The sequence below is a fragment of the Bos mutus genome, chromosome 1 (genome assembly GCF_027580195.1).
Source record: "Bos mutus isolate GX-2022 chromosome 1, NWIPB_WYAK_1.1, whole genome shotgun sequence".
In the NCBI taxonomy this organism is placed as follows: Eukaryota; Metazoa; Chordata; class Mammalia; order Artiodactyla; family Bovidae; genus Bos; species Bos mutus.
In genome coordinates this window covers 133363685-133389602 of record NC_091617.1, presented here as the reverse complement: position 1 = coordinate 133389602, position 25918 = coordinate 133363685, and the positions used below count along the sequence as shown (strand labels likewise).

General features: G+C 51.3%; 1 protein-coding gene across 1 annotated transcript in view; it reads left to right on the top strand.

The window, feature by feature from the left end:
* Window positions 1-4194: 4194 nt before the first annotated feature.
* EPHB1 (EPH receptor B1) overlaps window positions 4195-25918 on the top strand; it is a 462138-nt gene continuing 440414 nt past the window's right edge. Inside the window, exon 1 of the mRNA XM_070385976.1 lies at window positions 4195-4666. Coding sequence (XP_070242077.1) covers window positions 4609-4666 — 58 coding nt within the window. The 5' untranslated portion in view covers window positions 4195-4608. The remainder of the gene's footprint in view (window positions 4667-25918) is intronic.

The window sequence follows — 25918 nt, the reverse complement described above, 5'->3', positions numbered from 1 at the left end:
TGCGTAGAAAGAAAACAATGGGATAAAGGAGCAACTTAAGATCTCATGTACAAGACATCCATACGATCATTCTCAAACTGCTGTGAAAGAAGGCTAAATGCCGAAGAATTGATCCTTTTGAACTGTGGTGTTGGAGAAGACTCTTGAGAGTCCCTTGGACTGCAAGGAGATCCAACCAGTCCATTCTGAAGGAGATCAGCCCTGGGATTTCTTTGGAAGGAATGATGCTAAAGCTGAAACTCCAGTACTTTGGCCACCTCATGCGAAGATTTGACTCATTGGAAAGACTCTGATGCTGGGAGGGATTTGGGGCAGGAGGAGAAGGGGACGACAGAGGATGAGATGGCTGGATGGCATCACTAACTCAATGGATGTGAGTCTGAGTGAACTCCAGGAGTTGGTGATGGACAGGGAGGCCTGGCATGCTGCGATTCATGGGGTCACAAAGAGTTGGACACGACTGAGTGACTGAACTGAACTGATGCTCCCACTACTAAGTAGAATGAAGAAACCAGGCTAAAACTACAACAAAAGGGATACAGGTTGGAGGCGAGCAGGAACTTTCTAGTAGAGTAGCTTCATAATGTATAGAAGGGAAGTTGGGCAGTTGCTTTCACTAGAAATGATTTTCAATCTTTTAGACACAAAGCTGTTTAGAGGTGGGGGTGACCTAGTTAGCTGCCCCCAAACCTTCCAACCAGAAGGGCCTCTGAGTCCTAGAAAAAGGGTCAAGTCACTCTTGGGTGCCTGAGAGTGCTCAGCTGCTGGCTTAGAGGCAAACATCTGTCACTTTGAAGGAGTGATTTAGTGATATCAAATAGAGGGGTGATTAATCAAGAAAACAAGTGAGCATTTGACATCAGAGAGAGAGAAAAAAAAAAAGAAAAAACAGCCTAGGAGATGCTTTGGGGAAAATGGGCACCCAGGCTTGGAATCCCAACCAATGGTGCTTTCAGGGATATTTACAGAGCATAACGTGTTGCGAGAGAGATCAATCTGCTGAACGGCTAAATTAATATTTAATTTGCTCAGGAAAAGTCAATCCCCTGGGCTATTAGGGAAATTAGCAAAAGCCCTAAACTGAAGCTGTTTTTACCTGAGCCACCAGCGTGTTCTAAAAGTCATCAGTGTCATTCCCTCATACCCTTGTGAACTGATGTGTCCATCCCCACCCCACTCCAATTCTCTCCTCTCACCCCTCTTACTTTTCCTCTGCCTCCTTCTCTTCTTGTCATAGAACCCTTCCTTTAAACAAAACCTGATATAGATGACCAGTAAAACAAAAGGCTGTCTGAACAGAGGTGAGGTCTGAAGCCCCATCCTCTGACTGTTCCTGTACTTCCCCACCTGCATGTCCCCTGAGAGATCCTTGGAGCACAGCTTGCAACTCCTAGACAGTGGCCCCCAAGCCTCTCTAAGCAGCAGAACCCATCAAGGTGTGGACTGTAAAAAACATCTGTGGCCCTACTCATCCCTACCGATTTATGATCCTCAGGGTGAGCTGTAGGGGCCAGAAGATATTAGGTTGGTGATCCTTGTGATCCTGGCACAGGTTCAGAGTGCCTGGCATAGTTCTTGGCATTCCTGCACTTGTGATGTCCCAGGGTCCTCCCAGGAGGGAGGTTTGCAGTTGGATAATGCCTTCAGTCAGGTCTGGAAGAGCCACTCTGTACCCACACAAGGAGATGTAGCACAAGATTGTGAGTGAGAGAGACAGTTAGGGGACATTAAGGCTTCCTGAGAGAGGTGGGCTTTGGGAAGAAGTTGAAGGCAGGAAATATATTTCAGTTTGCACAAAAACATCTGATACAATGCCTGTATGCAGCAGGTGCTCAATAAACACCTGTTCTCACTATCCACCATCATCCTTTAGCTGGTACCTTGCTGACTGTCCAATCCTTCCCGTTACCTGACACCTTTTTCCTCTTTATGGTCATCCTTCTCCACTACTCCATAAGCTCTCTCAGAGCAGTGCCTGTGTCTGCATCCCTACAGCCTTGAGCAGGCCTGCCTGGCTAGTAGTTATTACCCAATAAATTTCCCTGGAGTAAGTGGGTGAGTGCATGCTAGCCAGATGCAAGGGGAGGAAAGCCTGGGCTGTGTTTAGGGGATCAAGCTGGTTGAACAGCCCGGCCCACAGGGAGGCTGGTGTAGTCTGGGCTGAGACGGCAGGTTCCAGGGAGCTTGTGGAGGAGTCTGGATGCCAGCCCAAAGTGGTCCGTCTTTCTTTAGCAGACAATGAGGAGCCATTAGGTTTCTGTACTGAGAAGAGATAAGATCAAGCTTGGCTGGAGGAGGACTGGTTTGGCAGCAGAAGGATTGGGGAAGGGAGGGGTTGGAAGCTGGGTGGCCAAGGCATTGGGCTGGCACTAGCACAGGCTCATGGGCTTGGGACAAGGGAGCAAGCTGTGGCAGAGGGGACTCTGCCGGATATGTCTCTCCTAAGACTGTGATGTAACAAAGGACAGAAAGGAGTCTGAGACTCATCTATCTGTTTATCCATAGGGGGAGGGCTGGAGGCAGAAGAGTCGGTGAAGCTGCTGAGAAACTCAGCAAGCAGAGGTTCTAAGGATGGAGCCTGGTCAGGGGAACCTCCTTGACAGCTGAAAAGGGAACAGTAAGAAGTGCTAAGCAGGTAGGAGGAAAGTGGGCACTGTGGAAACTGAGGCAAGAGCTCCGGGAGAACTGGTCCCTAATGTCAGGAGTGCTGAGGGCCTAGGAGGACTACGAGTAATGGGAGCACGTTCTTCCTGGGCCGATGGCTTCAGAGTCATTGGGATGTACTTGGTGCAGTGTGATGGGGCAGAGGGCAGCTGGCACGGTGTTGAGGAGGAGGAGGGAGTGAAGGCCGATGCCGAGGCAGCTAGGATGGAGGGTAGTGGAGAGGGAGGTAGCCTGAGTCAGAGAGGGGAAGCAAAACAATGTCAGAATGGAGATAGGAGTCTGGCTAGGACTGAATAGGGGCAGTCCCAAGCAGAGGAGAGACTAAATATTTCAGGGTGAGAACTTGATTTGGCAACGCTGTAAGAGGAGAACAGGGAGCACGGAAGAGGCCATCACATGTGCCCACTGTCAAGTCATTGACAAATCTGGGAAAGTTTGGTGGGAAAGAGGTGACTGTTGGGGGGAGGGGTGACCTAACAGGTCGTCCCTTATCCTAAAGGAGGAGACCATCATCAGGTTTGGAGAGGGGGAGGTACAGTGAGGACACTTCTCCAGCATAGTGTTACAGCCTCAGGGCAGGTCCTTGATCTTAAACCATCCGGCTAAAGAAAGCAGAGCTGGGGAAGCTGGGCTAGGGAGAATCACTCCTGTCTCCAATGCCCTGTCCCCCTCTGCAGTCCTTCTAGTCCTGCCCCCACAGTACGGGTGCCTTCCCCTGCCCACTACCTTGCAGAGCTCTCCACTGTCCCTATTGCATTACGCCCCTCTAGGGGGTTATGTGACCACTGGTCATTACCACCTGACCTGTTTTCTGGGATTGGGGTCCTCAGCAGATGTTCACAAAACACGTGGGGAAGTGAGAAGTCAGGGACTTCTTGGGGAGGAGAGCAGCAGGGAGCTGGATAGGAAGCATATCCCTTGCTCTGCACACTGGGCTGATGCCCCCAGATTCTCTGAACCTCATTCATTCAGTCAGCAGATGCACGCCATGACCTTCGGCGGGCCAGGCACTGTTCTACGCACTGGCCATTCCGCAGTGAACAAAGCACACACGAATCCCAAGAATGAAGACCTCATTTTAGTAAGGAGAGACCCACAATAAACAGGATAAGTGTAAAACCACATGTTAGGTGAAGTGCTATGGACAGGAGGAATAAGGTGTGCCATCGGGCTTGCACTAAACAGGGTAGTCAGCGTAGTCTTGCTGAGAAGATGAAAGAAGAAAAATTTGATTATTTAAAGCTCACCTAAAGCTGGTGGGCTGTAAAGGGAAGGGCCTGAGTCCGTTCCTTCCCTTGGCCCCCTAAATCAGGGCGTGGAGAGCTACGGCCGGCCGGTGCGGTTCTCCGAGAGCACCACCAGGTGGAGCCCCGACCTCTCCTAGCGCCTTCCGAGCCCTCCCGCACAGCCTTGCAAGCAAAAGTTTTTCTTAAACTAACAATGCCAGTGTAAGGAGGTGCTCGCGCCTGATTGGATGGGGGAATTTTGCAGGTTTGATTCCTTGATTGGACAGGAGGTGTTAGGGGTGGGGAGAGAGCTGATGGTGGGGGATCCCGCTCCCTCCCCCGTCAGTCTGGCCGGCTCCGTCCTCTCGTAGGCTCGGATGTAGCTCGCAATGTGACACCAGGACGCACACGCACTCGCGCGCTCTACCCGGCTCGCACTCCCTCGCCCTCTCTCTCTTACACACAGGCACGCACACACCCACCTCTCCCATAAACACACACACACACATGCACACCCACAACCACGCGCGCCCGCACCGCCCCACGCGCGCACACTCCCGCCCACGCCCACGCCGCGCTCCGGGGAGTCCGGTCCCGGCCCGAGCGCGAAAGGATACGGAGAAGCCACCGGCGGGGAGCGCAGCGGCGCCCCGGGACGCGGCGCCCTCCCCGCGCGGCCGCCTCGGCTCGGGCTCGGCCTGGGGGCCGCCGGCCGGCGATGGCCCTGGATTTCCTGCTGCTGCTCCTCCTGGCATCCGCAGTGGCCGCAATGGAAGGTAACGTAGCCTCCGCGGAGCAAGTTGGCGGCTGTATCCCCAGGGCTTCTCTGGCTGCTACGTGTCACCCTCATCCCGAGACCCGAGGGCCAGGTTGTGGGAGAGCGTCGGCCACCACTGAGCGCGGGGCTGGGGCGGCACCCACCCGCGCGCCCCCGGCTGGCTCTCGGCGCCCGCAGCTGGTTCGCGGAGCCCCCTGGCTCCCGCGCTCCCTAGCAGCCCTGGTCTCCCGCAGCCTCGGAGAACACGGAGCCCGCTGCATTGCGGTGCAGGCTCCTTAGCTCCGGCGCAACTATGCGTTGGGGAAGAAGGGGCGCCTCTGGCCGTCCGGCCGCTGGAGTGCGGGCGTCTGTCCGCTCCCTTCCTATCCCGGGCACCGATGCCCTTAGGCGGCCGCGCACCACCTCTCCTTTTCACCCGCTCCGGGTCCGCAGGCTCCGGGACTCGGCTCGGCAGGCTGGCGCTGCACGCGGAGACCGAAGAGGCTCTGCCCCGGTACCCTGCAAGTGGCTGCCGAATGAGAGGGGCTGAGTTAGATGGCCCGACTCTCGGGGGACAGCTCGGTGGTCCGGGAGCCTGCGGGCTGCCTTCTTCCCGAGTCCGTCGGGGAAAAGTGGACACCTTTGTGGCCTCTTGCACCTGAAAACGAGGGTGGGGTAGGGTGGGTGATTGGTCCTGCCTAAACTCGCCCAGTCTCCCTTTAGGCTGGGAAAGGTAGCCTATGCGCAGCATTGCTCTCCCCGCTACTTCAGCCTTGACTGTGCCTCCGCCGTCGCCGCGGCGGGGAAAGCGCGCTCGGCGGGCACCGCGCCTGGCGCAGCAGGGAGCTCCGCGCTCGGCGGCGCCCGCGAATCCCTGTGGGAAATCCCTGCCCCATTCCCGCCTCCCGCCACCCGCCCTCTTCTCCCGCCCCATTCCTCGCAGTTGAGCGGCGGTCGCACCCGCTCCGGAAACACAGCCCGGCCTGGAGCGGAGTTTAGTGCCGGGATGAAAGCAACTCTGGGGGAAATGCGCACCTCAGCCCCGCTCGCTGTCCCTGTGTCCGAAGCGGGTGAAACTCCTTCGAAGGACTTCGCGCGCGGCCCCCGGCGCCGGCGCCAGCTTCAGGGCTGGGAGCTCGCTCCGCTGGGCTGCCCGGGTCCTTGTTCTGCTGCTACTGGTTGCCTAGCGGAACCCTCCATCCGCCCCACAGCCCCGTGGTTCAGCGCCCCGACCCCTCCGGAAAGCGCTGCCCTTCTCCAGGCGAAACTGGGGCCTTTTGGCCCCGGGCGGGGATAGGATTCCCCGGCCTGGTGGTGAAGACCACCATATCCACGTTCGTTCTGGTGGCGGCGCGGGGGTGCGGCGATTAACGCCTAGAAAGCTCGCTCTTGCTTTTCTGAAGGTGGTTTTTTGTCTGCCCTGCGCGTGCCGCTGCCCTTTCCGGCTGCTGGGTCTTTGTGCTTGTGGGTTGCTTTTGGGGTCGTGCAGGGACTGGAGCATTGTGGGGCGCAATCAACGCCCCGCGCAAGGGCTGCTCTGGTTTGGCTTCTTGAGGGACAAGCGCGGGAGCGGCTGAATTAGGGCCGGGTGGGCGAGGCACACTTCCAAAGCGGTCAGGACGACCTGGGAGAGCGGGCATTTGCAATGGTCGAGGGCACACTGGACTTTCTAGCGCTGGGGCGGCGCATCCTACCCGCCTCTCTTGGCGTCCGCTGAAGGGTCAGCGGCTCGGCTCGGAGAGCAGATAGGTGCCCACTTTAGGAATCTGGTTTCAGGGTTGGGTTTCCACGTTGAAGGAGGGCACTTACAATTTTGTATTCGAGCGAAATTGGGGAGCAAATGTATGGGAAGTCCCCAGGCGTCTGGCGGCGTGCTAGTTCCGCCCTAGACCCTCTCTTGACCTGTCTGTTGAACTGGAGCGGCCCAAAGGAGGGTGCTGTGGTGCTGGTACCCAGCCCCGTGTACCCATCCGGTCACCCGTGGGTTCTGGAGCGACCCAGAGGGTGGGGCCTGTGGCCTTTCTCTGTGCGCAGCCCAGAAACTTTACCTTTAGCCTAGCCAGAAGAGCCTGGCTTTCTGGGCTGAACGTCTCTCTGGTAAGGGTTAAAAGAAACACCACATTCAGCAGAATATTAAAGCAGCCCCGGCCTCCTGCTCAGTGCACAGAGATAGTACACACCATTCACTCCTGCCTCTCCCGCGTAAGCACAGGCAGGCTCATTTTCTCCTCTGCACACGCGGAGGTGCCTTCCCGCCTGCCTGGCTGGGCTGGGGCCAGAGTCATTCGTTTGTGATGAGTGAGGAATAATTATCAGAAAAGTGGATCAATGAGCTGCCTAGACAGATCGCAGATCCCTCTCAAACTGCCGTGGCCAGGGGGCGCCCCTCTTGGCGGATTTGCCCACTTCTGTGTCCGCCTGTGGTTTTTCTGTCCTGGGTCTCTGATGGAATTTCAGTGGGGCCTTGTCACCCATGGCAAGCAGCTCCAAGACCAGGCAGGTCCTCAGCACAGGCCAGGGCCAGACCAAAGCTTTAGCAGAAACCATGGGCCAGGTGGGGACACTTAGCCAGAAGCAGGCAGTGTCCTATGAGGCCCTCTGCCTCGATGGAAGGAAGAGGGAGCTGGCTAACCCGCAGAGAGGGGTAGGCCCACGCTGAGGGACACCGCTCCTGCTCTCTGCCCTCTCCTCCCACTTACATCTAGCCCTTGGCTCTGCTCTGGAGACAGAGGGCCTGCAGGGCAAAGGCTTTCTAAATTTATTTTCAGAGAGGAGCAGGCAGGCTTGGGGTGGGGGTGGGGGTGCAGGGATGCTGACGTACCCTGGACTTCTGGACAGAGAACCAGGCCTCTTTTCTCTGTTTCTAGAAAAACAGCTGCCTCTTGAAGCTCATGTCTTTTCATATTGGATCTGAGCGCTTGTCGATGGGCTGCTGGTGTCTGCAGGCTGCATTCTCTGAGCTGCCCTTTGGCCCATGCCCTTCATGATGGAGTCTGGAGACCCGGGCTTCTATGGTGTCGGGCTGGAAGCAGACACTTTTCCGCGGAGTAGAGTATTCCAGAGCTAAGCGTGGTGGCCCTTCTGGAGGCAGTGCTCTGGAATCATTGACAGCCTGTAGCCTCCTCCTAGCCCCAGCACCAGTGTCTATGAATGACCATAACAAATTCAGGTGGTCTCTGGTTGCCACGCTGGCTGGCCAGCCAGAGCACTCCCAGGAGAACCTGCTCTTTGGTGTGGCCCAGAGTGAAATCCTGGACTTGCCACCCTTGAGTGTGCACATGTTTGATTTGGTGGTAGATTTCTCAGGACTTAGCAAATAGTGGATTCTCCGGAGGAATCTCTGGTGCATGAACACACATGCCACACCTTGAAATGCAAGGGCCCTAAGTTCACCATCCACAGTTAAGTCTATCACAGGTTGGTGGCGAAAACCCCCAACCTCAGTCTGGATGTCTACAACAGGCTACCAGGTCAGGCAGCAATTGACTGTTTCTGCATTTTCAGTTAATGTTTCTTTGTTATGTGTGCCTCTGATTTGGGTATCCTGAGCCAGCAAGTGGTAGCAGGCACCGAAGTTTTAATCTGGAGGGAAAAGTAAATTTGAGAGAGTCCTATCCGTTAGCTGACTTTATTTTCTGTGCATTGTAAAATGGTTGCCATTTACTCCGTGTTTGTAGAGGGACACCCGAAGCCATTGAGTGGAATGCTGGTGAGATAGGGTAACTCAGCCTTGGGCTATTTCTCGAGAAGAGTCTTGGCAGTGTAGACAGCTTCAGGGGTCGGGCCCAGCCCTGGCCAGTCCCAAACCTTCTGGCTTGGCAGAGCAGAGCTGCCAGTAGCTGGTGATGCTCACCCTCTGCAGCCTAGGAAGTCAGACAGGTAACACACACATTATGAGGATATCCCTGAACTAGTTTAAAAATAAAGATGCTGTTAAAGTCAAAGATACATTCATATTATTAAACTAAAACAGTCATCTTAGTTAATCCTCAAGAGTTCTTAGAAACCCTATGGTTTTGAGTGTAGGGTTTCCAGTGTGGGCAAAGGGCAGAGGCAGTTTTGGAAGCAACAGAGGGGAATGTCATTTCAGGCAGGGTTTTTGGCTTGAGGCAGCTTCATGCCACCTGGGCAATTTGCTGTAGACTCTTGGGCTCTTTCTGCCAAAGTTCAGCAGGTCTGGATAGATTCTGAAAGACTGTATTCTGGCCTCCCGAAAGATCCTGCTGAAGATCCTGCATCCTGGAAACTCTGCCCAGGGGAATTTCTCTAAAATAGCTGCAGTAACAAATCCTGGGCAGGTCTTGCTCCACTTTGCCCTTGCTGAACAGCCTGGGCATCTTCATTTTTATCAATTATAAAGGTCCCCAGTGATGCAGATTCAGACAGCCTGGCACTGGTATATTTGGAAACTGCTGATAATAGCTCACTGTTAATGCTCAGTGTTATTCTAGGTACTTTATGTAAATTAATTTGCTTAGTTCTTAGACAACCCTGTTGGATTGGTATTATTATCGACCTTCCTCTCCCATTTTTCAGATGAGAAGATTGAGGTACAGGGTGGTTCAATGATTTGATAAGGTCACAAAACTGGTAAGAGGTTTGCATTTGAACCCAGGCAGTCAGTGTTCTTAACCACTCCACCTCACTTCACCACTTTTGTGAACTTTGCGAGAAGAAAGGTTCAGATCTGCCTGAATTCACGGACCAGAAAAATTCTAGTGCTGATTCAGCCTCTGGTCACTGGGTACTCTGTTGATTACTGGGGACTCCATGTTTCCATGGTCATGGGAGAAGAGATGAGTGAACTGTTCAGACGGTCTCAATGCTTCAGCTGGAGCAGGTTTCCTGCCCCTCTTTTCCCACGATCCACCTACCCCACCCTGCACACGTGCAGATGCAGAGCTGGGGACCCTCACCGTGGCATGGCTTCTGATAAGGAATTTAGTAGCAGGACTGGGAGCATCTCTGTTCCTCCTCTTGCCCTGGCCAGCTCTCCCAAGGAAGAAACGATTGCAGACAAAGGCCCCTAAAGGAGATGGGCCTGGGCTCCCTAGGCATCTTAGGGGCAATGGAGGGAGCACACTGGACCCTTACCTGTCTTATCCCCTCCCCCAGTCTTCTAGAGCACATCCCTACACCTGGATTCTAGGAGTCCGCATTCCTTGAAGAGCTCCCTTTATGTCTCCCTCTTCTGCGTTAGCCACTAAAGCAACCTGAATATTTCTGTTAGATTTCCATGTCTCCAAAGGTGGTGCAGAAACAGAGCATCGGATGCCTGCCCTTCTGAGGAAATTACTATAATAATAAAGTAACACCCTGGGAGAGAGTCCATATTTCAAAGTACAATTTTGCTGAGAAATTTCTCAGTCCCTTCTGTAGATTCTGTTTAAATTGCAGTGATAAATCAGGGCCCACAGGTGTGTGTTTGTGCTCAGAGGGGGGGCATTGAGTGACCAGGTCAAGGCCACCTGCTCCATCAAAGGCCCCTGATGCCTGACATCTGAGTTGCCTCACTAACTTTTGTTGATTCTTCTGGGGGTTAGAGAGATGGGAACATGCTGTGCTTGGGGCCCTGGACGATGGTGGACTTAGTTCTTCTTTGCTAATGGAAACCTGCTTTCCATCTGACCTAAGACACAAGAAGCAACTGGATGTCTAGTTCACTCTCTCCCTCTCTGTGTCCCAGTTTTCTCATTATTGAAAGACTAGAGGAAGGGCCATCATGATGGAGAGGATAGAAAGGGCTTGGGGTGGGGGCAAACCCCAGGGTAGAAGCAGTGGTAGAATTAGGAGCTTTGGGATGACAGTAGTAGGTAATGTGAAGTCTGGGGCATGGTGACCCCCTGACTAGTTGTGGGTGGGGTGTGGATCCTTATAGACTGGTAGGGGTTCTGCAACAGCAGCTCAAAGATGAGTGAGGGTGAGCTTGGTTGACATCAGGAAGGGCTGGAGCCTGGTGCCTCCACAAGGAGACGTTGCTCCTGGGACTTCCTGTTGGCCTGGCCCAGCACTGGGACCACAGTCTCCACTGGTCCCATATAACATCATCTGCCAGGTGCCTCTAAGTGAAATTTGGCTTTACATTTGCCACTAGCTTTGTGAAAGAGAAAGTGTCATTTCCACAGCCTCAGAAGAGTGTCTTACTCAACTCGCTCTCTTGATCCCTGGACAGCATGGAGTATTTATTACTCAGCCTCAGAGCTGAAAATCTGGGGCCCTTCGCTATATTGTAGCGACCCCCATAATGGAGTCTTCAAGATCCTCAGCTACTAGAGACATTGAAGACATGGTGAAAAAGGCCCTCTCACTCCCTCCCCAGCAGAGGTGTTCCTCCAGGGCAGGGAAGCCCCAGCGCCCACAGATAACACAATTAGCAGCTGCTGAAGGTTCCCAGAGTTCTCAGTAGCAGAGCTGGGCCAACGTGGAAACATATAGGAAATTTCCCGAGAATTACCAGAGCTCATTTCTGCCCACAGGTTGCACCTGAGGCCCTAGTCTCTCCTTTCACTCCACCTGCTTTCTAGCAGCAAGTGACCAAATGAGTGATTTGAATTTAACCTCCTTGCCCTGCTTCTCTATCCCCCCCACCCCGTGGAGGTGATAATGAGCAGAGAAATGGGCAGAGGCAGGTAGCCAGAAGGGGAGGGGCAAGTGAGAGAGCAGTGGGCCCCAGGCCTAGCCTAGTGCTCGTGTCTGAGGTCCCTGGGACTGATCCAGGGGCCGCTGCAGCATGTGGGAGCCCACAGGGCTTGTTCCCAGGGCCCTGGATGTTGGGAGTGGGACTGGAGGCAGATTTTAGGGACGGGAAGAGACTTTCTAGAAATCCTACAGCCTGACAGCACTAGAGCCAGGACTGGACTAAGCTTTTGTTTTTCCATTTATCATGTGCTGATTGATCCCATACTCTTAATATCCAAGCATCTGTTGTCCCGTTTTACAGGTGAGGAAGCCGAGGCTTTGAGAGGTTAAGTTACATAAGAACTAAGATTCAAACTGAAGTTTTAACAAGTTGAAGTTGGATAGCCCTTCAGGCCACTGCCTCCAAGTTCAGTGCGTTTTCCACTGAACATTGCTTACTCATGAATGAAAGCAGGGAACACGTATTAAGCACCAGCTGTTTATTCACTCTCCTGCCAGGTGCTGTCCAAAGTACCGGAGAGTATCCTGATCCCTGCGGCCAGGCTTTCTTCTTGCTCTCTGGTCCTGCCTGACCTGTGCTCCAGCTAGAGGAAAACCGTTTCCCATCTCAGTTTGCATTTTCCTGTTTGTACATGGCCTTTTCCATGTTCTCCCACCAGTCAGACCCCTGCTGTGGTCATTAGTGGTCTTCTCTTTGCCGCGTATCCGTCTGGCTCACGTCTTTGATGTGCTGCTCAGATGGTGGCTGCTTGGCATCTGTGCCGGGCTGTGGTGGTGGGGGTGTGTGGGGGGACTGGGTTGCTGTGGGCCTCCTGGAGCTCCCGCCACAGGCCTGCCTTCTAGACGGAGGGCCAGCTGCCCTTGTTCTCCTTTGGGAGCCGCCCCAGTTTCTGCCCTGTGCACCCCACCCTGCTTGGGGCCGTGTTACTTCCAGAGCTCTGGCGGCTCCTGCCCATCTGGACAGGTGCAGACTCACATCAGGGGAGGACACGGGGTTAGCATCAGGTTTGAGCATAGACGGATGTGTAGGAGGAGAGGGGAGAGAAACCCCTGAGCGTCCTAGTCTCACTGGGCCGTGCTCCGTCCCCCCGGGGCCGCGCCTGTGGACAGAGCTGAGCAGAAGGACTGGGAATAATAGCAGGCAGCTTCATCGACAGGGGTGACAGAGAAAATGCCTTATCTGTGAGAGGCAGCTGGGCCCTGCAGTTAATTGTTCTGTTGTTTTCCTCTCGCTATTTTTCCAGCACATCAAGGTGGGACCTTTGCCCTTGGCTTTCTCATTGATGCTGAAGCTTGAGCCGGGTGGTGAGCTTGGAAGAGTGAAAACGAGGGGAGGAACCTCTCTGGGAGGGGCTGGAGGGCGGCCCATCCAGGGATGCTCTCAGCCCTTCGGCAGTGCATTCAAGTGGTCTGGATGAACTGGGGGTGAGGGGGCAGGCTGTAAGCTTCAGGGTGAGGAAGAGGGTCTTAGTATCAGAACATTCACTGAGTTGTGGGCAGGCACCCAGTGGCCCATGTTGGGCACTTTCAGACCATACTTTGGGTGTCAGACCACATACCATGCTGTTTGGGTTTATCCTGGCTGGGATATGCGTGAGTCTCTTCCAGCACCTTCATGATGTGAGACCTTTTACAATCTGGGTCCTCCTTTCCCCACCTTTCCCCGCTAGCATCATGGCCTGCTGCTCCATCTTCCCTGCTCCATGCTGGCACAGGAGCACACCCACCGCACAGGCACACCCTTGGGCATCCCCCATTTCTTTTCCCCGGTATGTGTAGAGGCCTACCTGAGTCTTCTGCTGCTGTGCACCTCTGAGTCTGTACCTGCTTGGTGTGTCTGTGTTGTGTTTGTCACTGATCTTTTCTTGGCTAACTTTAATTTATTCTTTTGAATTTACCACAATTCGCCTCCTCTGGGAAGCCTTCATCCCAGCCCCCGGCTGGATGAGGTTGCCAGCTGGTTCCCACCACACCTGTTTATGCTTCCCTCAGTGGGAGCTCAGTCCACACTGGTCCGTAATTATGTGTTGATTTGTCTGGGTACCCCATAGCTCTGTGAGCCCCTGCAGGGTGGGGCTCCAGCTTACCTGCCATGGTATCCCCACCTTATGGCACATAGGTGACAGCAATAAATATATGTTGTATTAATGAATACAAAGAAAGGAAAATCAGCAGAACACACACCAAAAAAAAAAAAAAAACCCTGAAATCATGTCCTTTGTGGGAGTTTAAAATGTCTGCAAGTTTTTCTCCTCTTTTCATCAAAATATGAAACCTAATTCTTCTCCTTTTTAAATATGGGTTGGCCTTCTGACTCTAATGAATAGACTATGGCAGAAGTGATCTTGCATGACTTTGGAGGTGAGTTCAGAGAAGATGCTGCAGCTTTTGTTTGGCTCTCTCTTACATGAGGGACGCTTGCCCTTGTGACTCAGCCACCATATTGTGAGGAAGCCCAAGCAACTTGGAGAGACCACTTGTAGATGTTCTAGCCACAGGCCTAGCTCATATTCCAGCCTACTGCCAGCATAACGTGCCAGACTTCTGAGCAGGGGAGTGTTCAGATGGTTGCAGCCCCCATCTTTCCAGTCATTCCTGCTGACTCTGAGTGGGAAGAGACAGGCTTTCTTCATTGAGCCCTGTCCAAATTATAGATTTGTGAACAAAATAGATCTTGTCATGTTTAAAATGACGGGGTTTTGGATTGGTCTGTTATGTAGCAATTGATAGCCAAAATATCCTAGGAGAAGTAGTAAAAGAAAAATGGTTTAGAGAAGACTAGAGAGAACTTGCGGAGAAGGCAGTGGCACCCCACTCCAGTACTCTTGCCTGGAAAATCCCATGGACGGAGGACCCTGGTGGGCTGCCGTCTGTGGGGTCACACAGAGTCAGACATGACTGAAGCGACTTAGCAGCAGCAGCAAAGACAGCTTGAGGAGGTTAGGGACGGGGAGAAGAAATGTCTCAGTCATTCAACTTCTATCAGATATTAGGAAATATCAAATATTTCCTACTATGTGCCAGGCAGTATGCACAAAACAGGGAGTGATGAAGGGGGACGCAGCCCTTGGGGGCATCCTAACGGTGGGACAGATGGTTGTTAAGAAGAAAAGTAATGGAGAACGTAATTTCAGGAAAGTACTATGAAGGGAATAAACAGGGTGATGTGATGGATGCAGGGCACCTGAGAATGAGAGGAGAGGATAGGGAGGGAAGGCCTCTGTGAATACACGAAGGGTGGTCTTGCCAAGCAGGCCAGGCTTTGCTCTGCATGGGAGATGGGTTTTGGCTTGATTATGCAGTTCTTTCCAGCCAGGCTGAACCAAGCTGGGATAGACTGCCTTGAGGGATGATACAGCCCATCCCAGAGTGTCCAAGGAGGGCCGAGCTGCTCCCAGAGGTGAGAGCCCAAATTCTACAAGAGGCAAATGGGGGATGCGAGCTGCAGGACAGAACTGATGGCTTGGGAGCCGCCAGGTTCATAAATACTGATACAGAGCCCATTTACTGAGCATCTACATGAGAAATGTACTTGAAGCTGAAAACATGAAGTTCAAGAAGACACAGCCTTTCTTTCCAGGAGCTCACTGATTAACATGTTGGTGGGGGAGACAGAGCTGTGCAGACTACAGGCTGTCACGGGAGGTGTGATGCAGTCTGCTAGCTGTGGTATAACAGTTGCACATCAGCTGCTACGAGAAACCAAAGGAGAGGATCATACTCCAGTGGGAAGGATTTGAGGCAGGATTGTGTGTGTAAGAGACTGATAGAGACACGTCCTCCTTGGGGGATGGGTAGACATTTGTCAGACAGAAATGGGAGTGTGTTGGGATGAGAACCCAAAACTGATAATCGTTCCTGTCTTCTTTTTCATGATGGTGGCCCATTAGAGCTCTCCATGAAGGGCTTTACCTGTTTTGTTAGCCATATCTTCAGTTGTAGAGACGGATGTACAGCTTAAACTGGAGGAGAGCAAAGGTTAAGGAGTGGTTCCTGGCCTTTGTTTTCTTGGATATTTTGGGACTCAGGTTGTGACTGTATCTGGGGCACCAAGGCTGTCTCAGGGCTCAGTCTGCTTTTCTTTGTTCCTTAGCTTTGTATTTGTGTTAGCCAAGTTCTGGGCAGAACACAGATGGTATTCTCAAAGGGTTAGTTGAGGAGAGTTCAGTGAAGAGACTCTTTTCCAGAGGTGTGACCAGAGTTAAGGGAATTAAATGGGCTTCCCCTGGTAGCTCAGCTGGTGAAGAATCCACCTGCAATGCAGGAGACCCTGATTTGATTCCTGGGTCGGGAAGATCCCCTGGAGAAGGGATAGGCTACCCACTCCAGTATTCTTGAGCTTTCCTGGTGGCTCAGATAGTAAAGAATCTGCCTGCAATGCAGGAGACCTGTGTTCGATCCCTGGGTTGGGAAGATTCCCTGGAGGAGGGCATGGCAACCCACTTCAATATTCTTGTCTGGAGAATTCCTATGGACAGAGGAGCCTGGTGGGCTACAGTCCATGGGGACAACAAAGAGTCAGACATGAGTAAGCAGCTAAGCAGAGGACAGCAAGGGAACCAAACAGGATTGGGTGTACCCAGGATCTGGCAATAGTGGGAAGCGATAGCTCCCTAAGGCCAGAAATGGCAGTGGGAGGTGCCATCAGGACCTGGTCAGGGCTGTACTGGGAGAGGGCCCTGGGGGCAGAAGCTGTAGTCCTAGACAGAGCAGTGCATGGGGGCAGAGAGGGGCGATGTAGTCCTAGAACTCTTTCTCCTCCACTTTCTCATTGCCTGCCAGGACCTCCTGTTGGGTGAACCCAACAAGAAGACAGAGGACAAGGTGGCCTGGTCCATGGAAGTCAGTCTCCTGAGCCTCAAAAGAGTGCAAAACGAGCTGGAGAATGGATCTGAAGGGGCTATGGAGAATAATCAGCTAGCTATTTACCTTGACTTTATCCTCCAACAGCTTTCCCACCAGATACTCACGTGGCTGCTGGCAGCTCAAACTCATGTCCTCTGGAAATTTTGGCAGAGTGATGAATTCTCACTCCCAGTGACTCTAGCAGAGGCCCTGGAAGTTTTGCCTCCTTGGCTCCCTTGGGTCCTGAGTCTCTCCCTGAACCAGGCTCTGTCACCAGCATGTTGAAATGCACTCGTTGGCCAGCTGTGGGGTGCATGATTACCCATCCCCAGAGCTGGGGGGAGAGGGGCAGCCCAGACCCACCTGAGCCACCAGGCCAGAGATGGGGAGGGCTGGATCCCCCCAGAAATGTCAGGGTGCTATTCCTGGAAGTAGTGGGAGTGTGTGCTGGACGGGGCAGCAGTCTTCCACCTTGTCGCATCATTGGAGCATAAGAGAGCTGGTCTGCAGGAAAGGAAAGAACATGGACTTTCGGGGCAGAAGGAGGTGGCCGTAGCTGTGATGGTCCTGGGTGAAGTTGTGGGAAACGCTGGGGAAGCTGTGGGTGATAGAAAAGTGAGACCCCAGGAAGGGCAACCTGGAGATGGCTGGGCCAGCCGTCTCTTTCTGGCTGAGGATGTTTTCTTTATCCCTGAGCATTTAGATCAAACTCAAAGTGATGAACAGGCAGACCAAAGGGGTATTTGACTGAAGGCAAAATGAGTTTAAGACTAGAGCATCTCAGTTAGACTCTGAAAAAGGAGGGCTCCTTTTGGGGACAAGATGAAAAAAAATGATGAGTGAGGAGCCATGCTTCTCACTGTATCTCTGGGTTCCAACACAGATACCACAACATCCTAACCTAACCATTGCATTTAAATTGAATGCTCAGGGCAGAGCAAGAAGGAAAGAAATGTGAACTCAAAGGTACCTGGTAAGATGGCTCATTTCCCCTTACTTTCCCCACTCTCAATTATGGCTTAGTTTCACCAGAAATTTCCATTTTGTGTCAGTAGCACATTTAGTTTTCTGTGTACTTTGTGACTAGGTTTTGAGACTTGCGTAAGGATGGCAGGTCTTCAGTGTCCTTTGCAGACTTCTTTTGTCACACCTAAGGTGTCTCTTTCTCTTTTGGGAGAGAGGTATCTGAAATCTGCTTAGAGTTCACCAGAGGAAGACTCCATTTGCCCTTCCAGGTTCCCTGCTCTTAGCTCCAACTTTCCTCTACTCCCAGCCAAGCAGAACAAGAACAGTTTGGTTTTTTCCTTTTTAAACGCAGTAGCACAGTGCTGCCGCTCTGCACGAAAACCCGTGGTTTTCTTTTTCCAATCAGAAGAAAGTAATTTTCCTTTCACTCACCTGACTAACTTGTTCAAGGCATCTCCTCCCCACCCTTTTCTGATATCTTGCTGCTAAGTATTTGCCAGTTCATTTGCATCTCAATGGTTCCTTAGCAACTATCATACTCTCTGGATTAGGTACAAAGCTGCTCTCTGACACAGACTGCCAGGGCTACATCGCCCTCTTTTATGGGACCTGAGTTCCCAAACCGAGCCCTGCCCAGACGCAAGAGACATTCACTGACAACATTGCATGGGTTCTGAATTACAATGCAGTTCCCCTTTTACTCTATCTGACACGCAGACCTCTAAGAAGACCCTGGTTCTTGAAAGGCTCCCAAGAGTCCATATGTTCTTGAAAACTGCCCTCTGATGTAGGTCTTCGGGAAGAGAGTCACAGATCTCAACGTTGGATGAGTGTCCTGTCTTCAGACAGGCAGTGGGTTTGTTCCATTTTGTAGACGTGGCTGCTGAGGCTCAGAGAGGTGAAATGATAGGATGGGACAGGAATCTGGACACGCTGAGGTGGGGTGGCCGGAGCTTGGGACACTGCTGTCACAGACAGTAAGAGTGACTCCCATTCGCCAACTATTGTGAGCTTTAGGAATAAACTGAAAGAAAGAATGAAAAAAAGAAATATAAAAAGCCAAAACATAGATATATGACTATTCTGAAATCCTAGGAGCTTTTTATTTCTCACCTATCCAGAAAGAGTAATTGGCGAATGAATATGCTACATGTGTACAGCACCTCGTTTCTCTGATCTTGGTGATCGGCGTTCTTTCCACTCTTGGGCTTGTAGCTGTGGGTCGCGCTGGAGGAGTGAGGGGAAGCCCGGTTTGCATGTGTGTTGGTGTGTCTGTGCATGCATGCGCTTGTGTGTGTATTTATGCAGATAACGTGGCTAGACTGTGGCCCGGGGACTGGTTAGCAAATCAGAATATTCCGTGCCAGTCAGTGATGCTACTTTTTTAGCAGCACCAGGCCTCCACCACCAGGGCTCACTGGCACGGAACAGCTGGCAAATGGAAGATGCTATTCAGAAAAGGACAATGAGAACAAAGCTCGTTCTACAGCAGGGCTGACCTTTGCGACTCCCACTTCACGTTGTTATTAAATATCCGGAAAAGACTGAAAGAACAATTATAGTATTGTCATAACGTCTGAGTGCACAAGCCAGCCTTGTACAGAGAATCGGGCTCAGCTGAGCCTGACGAAGCAGGACTCAGAGACTGTGCTTAATTTCTGCTCACCTGGAGGTGGTCTTCATCATTTCATGCCACAGAAAGCCCCCTAAGTGCTGCGTGCACTTCTGTCATTAGGGGCTCCAGGAGCAAATCTGTCCAGAGGAAAGGGGTGGGAATCCTTGGATTTGTGTTTGGCTCCCTGTAGAGCTTTGTGTGTGGTCATGGTTGAGGCCATCCTAATGGGCTAGGCTGGGTGCTGACTGCCAGGGTTTTGGGAAAGTTTGCTGAGTTGTGTTGGTTTAAAGCTTTTCAGAGGATGGAGAATGAGTGACTGGCTTTGCCGTGATGGGCCGTATCCTCCGGCTCAGGACACTGACTCACTGTGCCGAGGATGGGCACCCATTGCACAAGGAAACCCATCAGATGGGAGTTCCATGTAAGCACTGGGGCTGCCTCTGGGGTGTCAGGGCAGTCTCTGTTCTGCATCTGAACCAGTGTTTCTCAGCCTTATTCTCATTGTCCTCCCACCCCTCACTCCTGGGAGCCTTTGTAGATAAATTTTCCTGATCACCCAGTACCATACCCTGTGAAATATTCATTCCTGGAGAGACTGTCCATCTCTTTACATATTGAGGCCCTTTGAGGGGCCAGCGATGATTGTAATGGCTAAGATTTTTCATTCTGCACCTTCCCCCAAGAATGACTTGGCACCCCTGTTCAGAAAGCACGACCTAAACAAAATAAGCCTGGCAGGAAATTAGGCAGCCTTCTGCTGAGTTAGAGCACAACTTGACATCTTTTGTTTTTCCACGTAACTTTTATCAGGAGTGGCACCGGCCAGTCAGAATGGTGTCCACCTTAGCTGGCCTAGGAGATCCTCTGCTGCCTTCTGTTGCCTTTGGTTGTCAGGTCCTGGGCTGGTCTGAGGGGCCCAGTGGAGGCCTGGGAACAGGAGGGTAACTGGAAACCTCAAGCAGTGGTGATTTACCAGTAAGTGTGGAAGGCTTTCAGTATTTTAACAAGCATGGCTGTGCCAGCCTACGCTTAGTGAATATCAGTCCCGAGTTCCCCAGATTTGAAAATGGTGTTTTGAGTTTGGGTCCATTTTTTTAGATAAATAAGCTTTCTTCAGATATGATTTCCACACAGTAACATTCACCAAGTTTAAGTGTATGATGCTATGAGACTTGACTGATGAATGTGGGCATGTGGCCCCCATACAAACATGATATAGAGCATTTTCATCACCCTGCTGTGCCCTTGCTGCCATTCCCTGCCTCTGTCCCTCTCTCCTTGGCCTTTGGCAAGCACTGATTTGATTTCTGCCTTTACAGTTTTGACTTTTCTAGAAGTTCATTCAAATGGAGTCACAGAATATGTTGTCTTTCTCTGTCTGGCTTCTATTCACTCAGTGCTTGCATTTCAGATTTATCCCTGTGATCCCACATCTGTGGTTCCTTCCTTTTTATTGCTGAAAGAAAGTGAAAGTTGCTCAGTCATGTCTGACTCTTTGTGACCCCATGGACTGTACAGTCCGTGGAATTCACCAGGCCAGGATACTGGAGTGGGTAGCCGTTCCCTTCTCCAGGGGATCTTCCCAACCCAGGGATCGAACCCAGGTCTCCCACGTTGCAGGCGAAGTCTTTACCAGCTGAGCCATAAGGGAAGCCCTTTTATTGCTGAGTAGTGTTCAATCAAATGAATATATATGTATATAAAGGTGCTGTGCCTAGTCACTTGGTCATGTCTGATTCTTTGTGACCCCATGGACATATACATATGTGTGTGTGTGTGTGTGTATTCTTGGTTTATATGTATACTTGGTTTATGCATTTAATAGTTGATCTCTATTTTCTTCTAGTTCCTAGTTTTTGGCTTTTGTGAATAAAGCTACTGGTCTAGGAGGTCCTGCTCTGGACCACAGTTTATGTGTCTTTGTGAAGACACAAAATGAAAAATAGGTTTTTGTTTCTCTTGTGTAAATACCTGAGCATGGAATTGCTGGATGATATGATAAGTGTGAATTTATCTTTATAAGATACTGCCAATGTGTTTTTTGGACGTTCTGCATTCCATTAGCTACGTATGAGAGTTCCTCACCAGCATCCTCACCAACAGTTGTTATTGTCAATCTTTTTAATTTTAACCATTGTGGGGAGTATATGACAGCATCCCGTGGTTTTCATTTGCATTGTTTATTAGTGTTGTCCCTGTCACATGCTTCTTGGCCATTCATACATACTCTTTGATGAAATGATGTTCAGACGTTTAGTCTGTTGTGTGTGTGTGTGTGTGTGTGATTGGGTTTTCTGTTTTGGGCCCCTTTCCACGTGTATGGTTGATTGGAGGTTCCAGGGGAGCTTCTCCCCGACTCTCACCTGACCACTGTGGTTGCTGTGGTATGCAGAGAGGGTTGGTACCTGCTGGGTCTCATTCCTAGAGGTGGGGCAGGGGTCCATGACCTTCTCAATGAGGATGGCTGTCAGTTATCAGGGAGGAAATGCATTCCTAGATCAGAGCCAGAACCTTGCAGAGTGGTCCCTGCCTTGAGAATGTGTGAGCCTCTGCAGGAAACCACAGTCCAGGTCATCCGGGTTGTGTCACCCTGTGCTTGTTTCCTGTGTGTTGTCTGTAAGTGCCAGGCCTGTCTCTGCCATACTCCTGGGTTTGAAGGGAGGGTCCATGCCCTGCCCCTGCCCAGCATTGTAGAAGGACCTGGGCCTCTGTGGTGGTGGTGGCAGAAATCAGGCAGAGACCCCCAAGTATCCTGCTTCTCCAGGGTGGTCTTATTACAGGCGTCTTTTGGAGTTTCCTTCCTAAGGGGAAAGGTGTGATTCCTCATCACAGGCTGTCCTCTGAGGGCTGGTGTGGCACTGCTCAGGATGCCTGGCCTCAGGCTGGGCCCAGCAGTAGGGCACCGAGGCGTTCCATCACCCCTCTCCTGCTCCGCCTCTTGAGAGGCTTCCCAGATCCACTGGTCTGTGCTGCATTCCACTGGTATGTGCATGCCATAGGTCATGACTTTGGCTCATTTCTGAATGTAGATGACAGATGCAGGATTCCTCAGGCTTCTCAACACCAGGGATGATGTAGGCGCTTCAGCCGCGTTTCCTGGTATTTGCATGATGATGATCAGTGATCACAGTAATCATGGGGGCGGTGACACATGACAAGGATGTAGAGGCCCGCCGCGGTGTCATCAAGAATTGATAGGCATGGTTGGGCCCCGTGTCACATCTCATAAGCACCTCTTGTGCCCATGAGCAAGGATGCAACTGACACTGAATCACTTCTGACTCTGGGCAGGGTGAGGGTCTCTGAGGGTCCCCCAGAATCCAGCCCAGGACCTGGCACAAGGGAGGCCCTTGGTAAATGATGGATGGTTGAATGGTTGATGGACTGTGTCCCTATCACACTGCTCAGGGTCACTCAGGGAGAGGCTGATGCTGGTGCCACCATGACATAAAACCAGGCTCATCAAGCACAAAGCAACAGCAGCACAGGAACCCAGATCTAACTGTGAAGACAAGACTGACACATCTGGGGCTGGATGGAGAGTCCAAAGGTGGTTCAGACAAGGAGCCACCATTGAAAGGACCTGTATTACAGGAAGCCGAGGGGTAAACTGTACCTTGAACATGTGGAGATGGAAAGTGGTGGGGGTGCATGTCATGGCAGAAGTAGCAGAGGTGGAGGCCTAGCACGGGGAAAGGAAAGGCAAGTACATGGAGCAGCAGTACAGCCAAGTGAGTGCTCAGTGGCTCAGCCAAGTGAGTGCTCAGTGGCTCAGCCAGGTGACTGGTGCTGTTGGAGGTCAGAGGACGGAGAGATGGAGTGGCCAGGGTAACCAGGATTGCTTCCTGAAGGAGGGACACCCCTTGAAGGAGGTAGAGGGTTTGTGCTTGTAGAAGAAGCAGGCATTCATATATAGGACTCCCTTCTAGCCAGGCTTGCCCTTCCCTGGGCCAAAATCATCTGGGCTGGAGAACCTCAGAGAAGCCCATTTCTGTGACTTGTGCCCCTCTGTCTTGGCTCTCCTGGCTCCAGAAAGCCCAGGAGATGTTCCTGTGGGGAAGGGCTTCTCATCTATGCTACATCCTGAATCCCTGGGCCTAGCTAACACTGCCAACATGGCTTCATCTTGGGGAATCCAGGATGCTTTTTGCAATGGTCTGGAGCAGTTCTCACAGCTGTCTTCTCTGACCTCATACTCAGCATGTGGTATGCGAGCCAGAGCATGGGCCTTACCTGGGAGCTTGTGGGAAATGCAGAATCTCAGGCCCTGCCTTGAAAGGACTGAATTCAGATCTGCCTCAATGTGAGCCCTAGGCTTTAAGACTCTTGCATCAAGGAAGTAGCCTCTTTAAACAATTTAACAAATAATATTTTGAACATTTTTTAAAAAAGGAATTGCTCCAGATTGGTGAAGACCAAAGAGACATGACAAGTAAATAGAACACATGATCCTTTACTATACCCTGGCAAAGAAATTGTTCTAAATCACGGTATTTGGATAGTTGACAATGAACTCCCCAAATTAAGGGAAAGGGTCTCATTAGATAAAAATATCATCACAATGTTAAAATTTCCAAATTTAGCACCTGTATTGTGGTCAGATGGGCTTCCCCGGTGGCTTAGCGGTAAAGAACCCACCTGTGATGCAGGAGCTGCAGGAGTCACGGGTTCAATCCCTGGAGTGGGACAATCCCCTGGAGGAGGGCATGGCAACCCACTGCAGTATTCTTGCCTGGTGAATCCCATGGACAAAGGAGCTTAGAGGGCTATAGTCCATAGGGCTGCAAAGGCTTGGACACGACTGAGCGACTTAGCATACATGTGTACATTGTGGCCAAGTAATGAAAGAGAATATGAAGTATTTAATGAAGTAAAGTAAGAGAATATCCTTTTTCTCTTCATGTATGCACCTTGTTCTCAGACGACTCAGGAAGAAAACAAGCAAATGAGTGTGTGTGTGTCTTATAATAAATGTATACATAATGCAAAAGCATATATGGAATCGATTATATTCTCATACTCTAAAATACATGTGTAGAGTATAAAAAACAAATGTGGCAAAACATTAAAAACTGGTATCTCAGGGTCAGGCTGCATCGGGGTCTATTCATGATACTTTCTTGTGTTAATTGCTATTATTTGAAAATAAAGAGTTTTTTATGAAATGTGTCTTGTTTAAAAGTTTGATGGATGCTGCAAGTTACCCTCCAAAAGGCTGAACCAATTTATATTCTCACAATGCCAGGAGAGGGTTGCTGCAGCTGTCTGATGTAGCTATTTTTAATTCAGCTATTTTCATGCCAGGGACTTTTTTTGATGGGGTCATATATCAGTTTTGACCTGTGGCCATTTTATTTTTTCCCAATTTATTATGAATATTTCTGAAAGTAAAGAAAAATCATAGTGCAGTGAACATCCATAGCTGACCACCCAGTTTCAACAATTGTTGAGTATTTTACCATGTTGATGTATCAGCACATATTTTTTGAGGGGTAGGGGAGGTTGGGAGTTGAGACTCAGCACAATTCAGTAACAGGTAAGTGATGGAGTCACCGTACCTTCCGCACCTGGTCCTTGGTCTCTTGTCTCTCAGGTTTTTTTCCCCAAGTTGCTTCCTTAACAGATGGAATTATTTTGTTTTGTTTTCTGGAGCACTTTAGGAGAATGCTGTAGTCAGACAAGCCTGAATTGAGGTTCCATCTCTGACCCTGGGCTACTTACCTCGCTAAGCCTGGTGTGCTCATCTGGTAAGTGGGGACGGTACCCCTTACCTCTTCAGATTGTGGTGAAAGATAAATGAGGCAACCTGCTTAGCTGTTAGTATTGTCACTTCTTCAGAATGTCTCTTTGTTTAGTGCAGACCTCCAGGCCACCTCCTCCAGCAAGCTGATCCCTAAGTCTTTACCCTGCCGACTAAGACCTTGTGTGGATCTTACATTGCTGGTGTGTGCTTCTGTCCTGTCGGCTCCAATTGTCTCTGAAAAGTTGATACACGGGTGTGTGTGCTGGGGTGAGGTTAATTAGCTGACATCACGACCAGGTATCACAGCCGCAGGGCTTCCGTGTCACTAACCCCCATTGAGCGCGTCAGGGTGAAGATCCTGCAGCCCAGGCAAGTAAGGAGAGAGCCTGTGGCTCACTGTTCACTTTCCCATCCTATCTCCAGGATTTCTTCTTGCTAGACCAGGATTCATGTTTGTAGGGGTAGGGAAGCACAGTCCTGGGGCTAGGATCAGAGGAGTGAGGCGTGCAAAATTTAAGGGGGCATCAAAAACTCAGGAATCAAAATAAATATTTTAATGCAGTTTAAAGAAAATCAGATCTTCAAACTCTAGCCTGTGGGCTGGCTGCCTATTTCTGTGAATAAAAAAGTTTTAAAATGAAGTTTGAGGGTCTCAGTCTGCCTCGCCCTCTCTCTCTGTGGCCCTGGGAACTGGGGGTGCTGGAGAGTGTGCTCCTGCACTTGCTGTCCTCAGCATGGAATGTCCATCCGGCCGCTCTGGAGTCTGCACAGTGCTTTCATCCCTTAAAGGCTGGACGCCCTGATGCTCTCTTCCTGGACTTATGGCCAGTGTGGCTCTTGGCTCAGCTAGAAAGAGCACTGGAGCTGGAGGTAGATGTGTGTGGTGGGTTCCAGTTGTACTGGATGGCACTCATTTCCCTGTCATGGTGGAGGATCCATGCAGGGCCCCTCCTTGGCCTCACACTGAAGGTGTGCTTCAACAGCAGAGGTGTGGTACTGGACGCAGAGGACTGGCTGCCATGACCTTGGAAAGTCACCTCAGCCCGTCTAACGGGGTTGATGGGGTCCACCCTCCTGCCCTCTGAGGTCTGTAGTAAGAGGTTATTGAGTAGGAATTGGAGCCGCTGCACATGAGATGCTCTTTCCAGAACTGGCCACACTCTAGAGATGCAAGCCACCTCTACCATAATAGTGGGTGCAGTTGATTCTGGGGGCCAAGTGGTCATCCTTATAGTGGAGACCAAGTCTAAGACCCCACCACCTAGCAGAGGATGGGAGGGCAGGGTGACAGGTGGGGGCTTGCTTTCACATCTAGCCTGGTTCACAGATACCTCTCAAGGTCCCAGGGCTGGGCTCCCATCCATCTCCTCCTCAAACAAGCGTCCCTCAAGTGTCCCTCTCTGCCTCATTCCTGGCTCACCTGAGCTTGTGGGGCTGTCTGTGCCCCTGACTCTGTGGCCAAG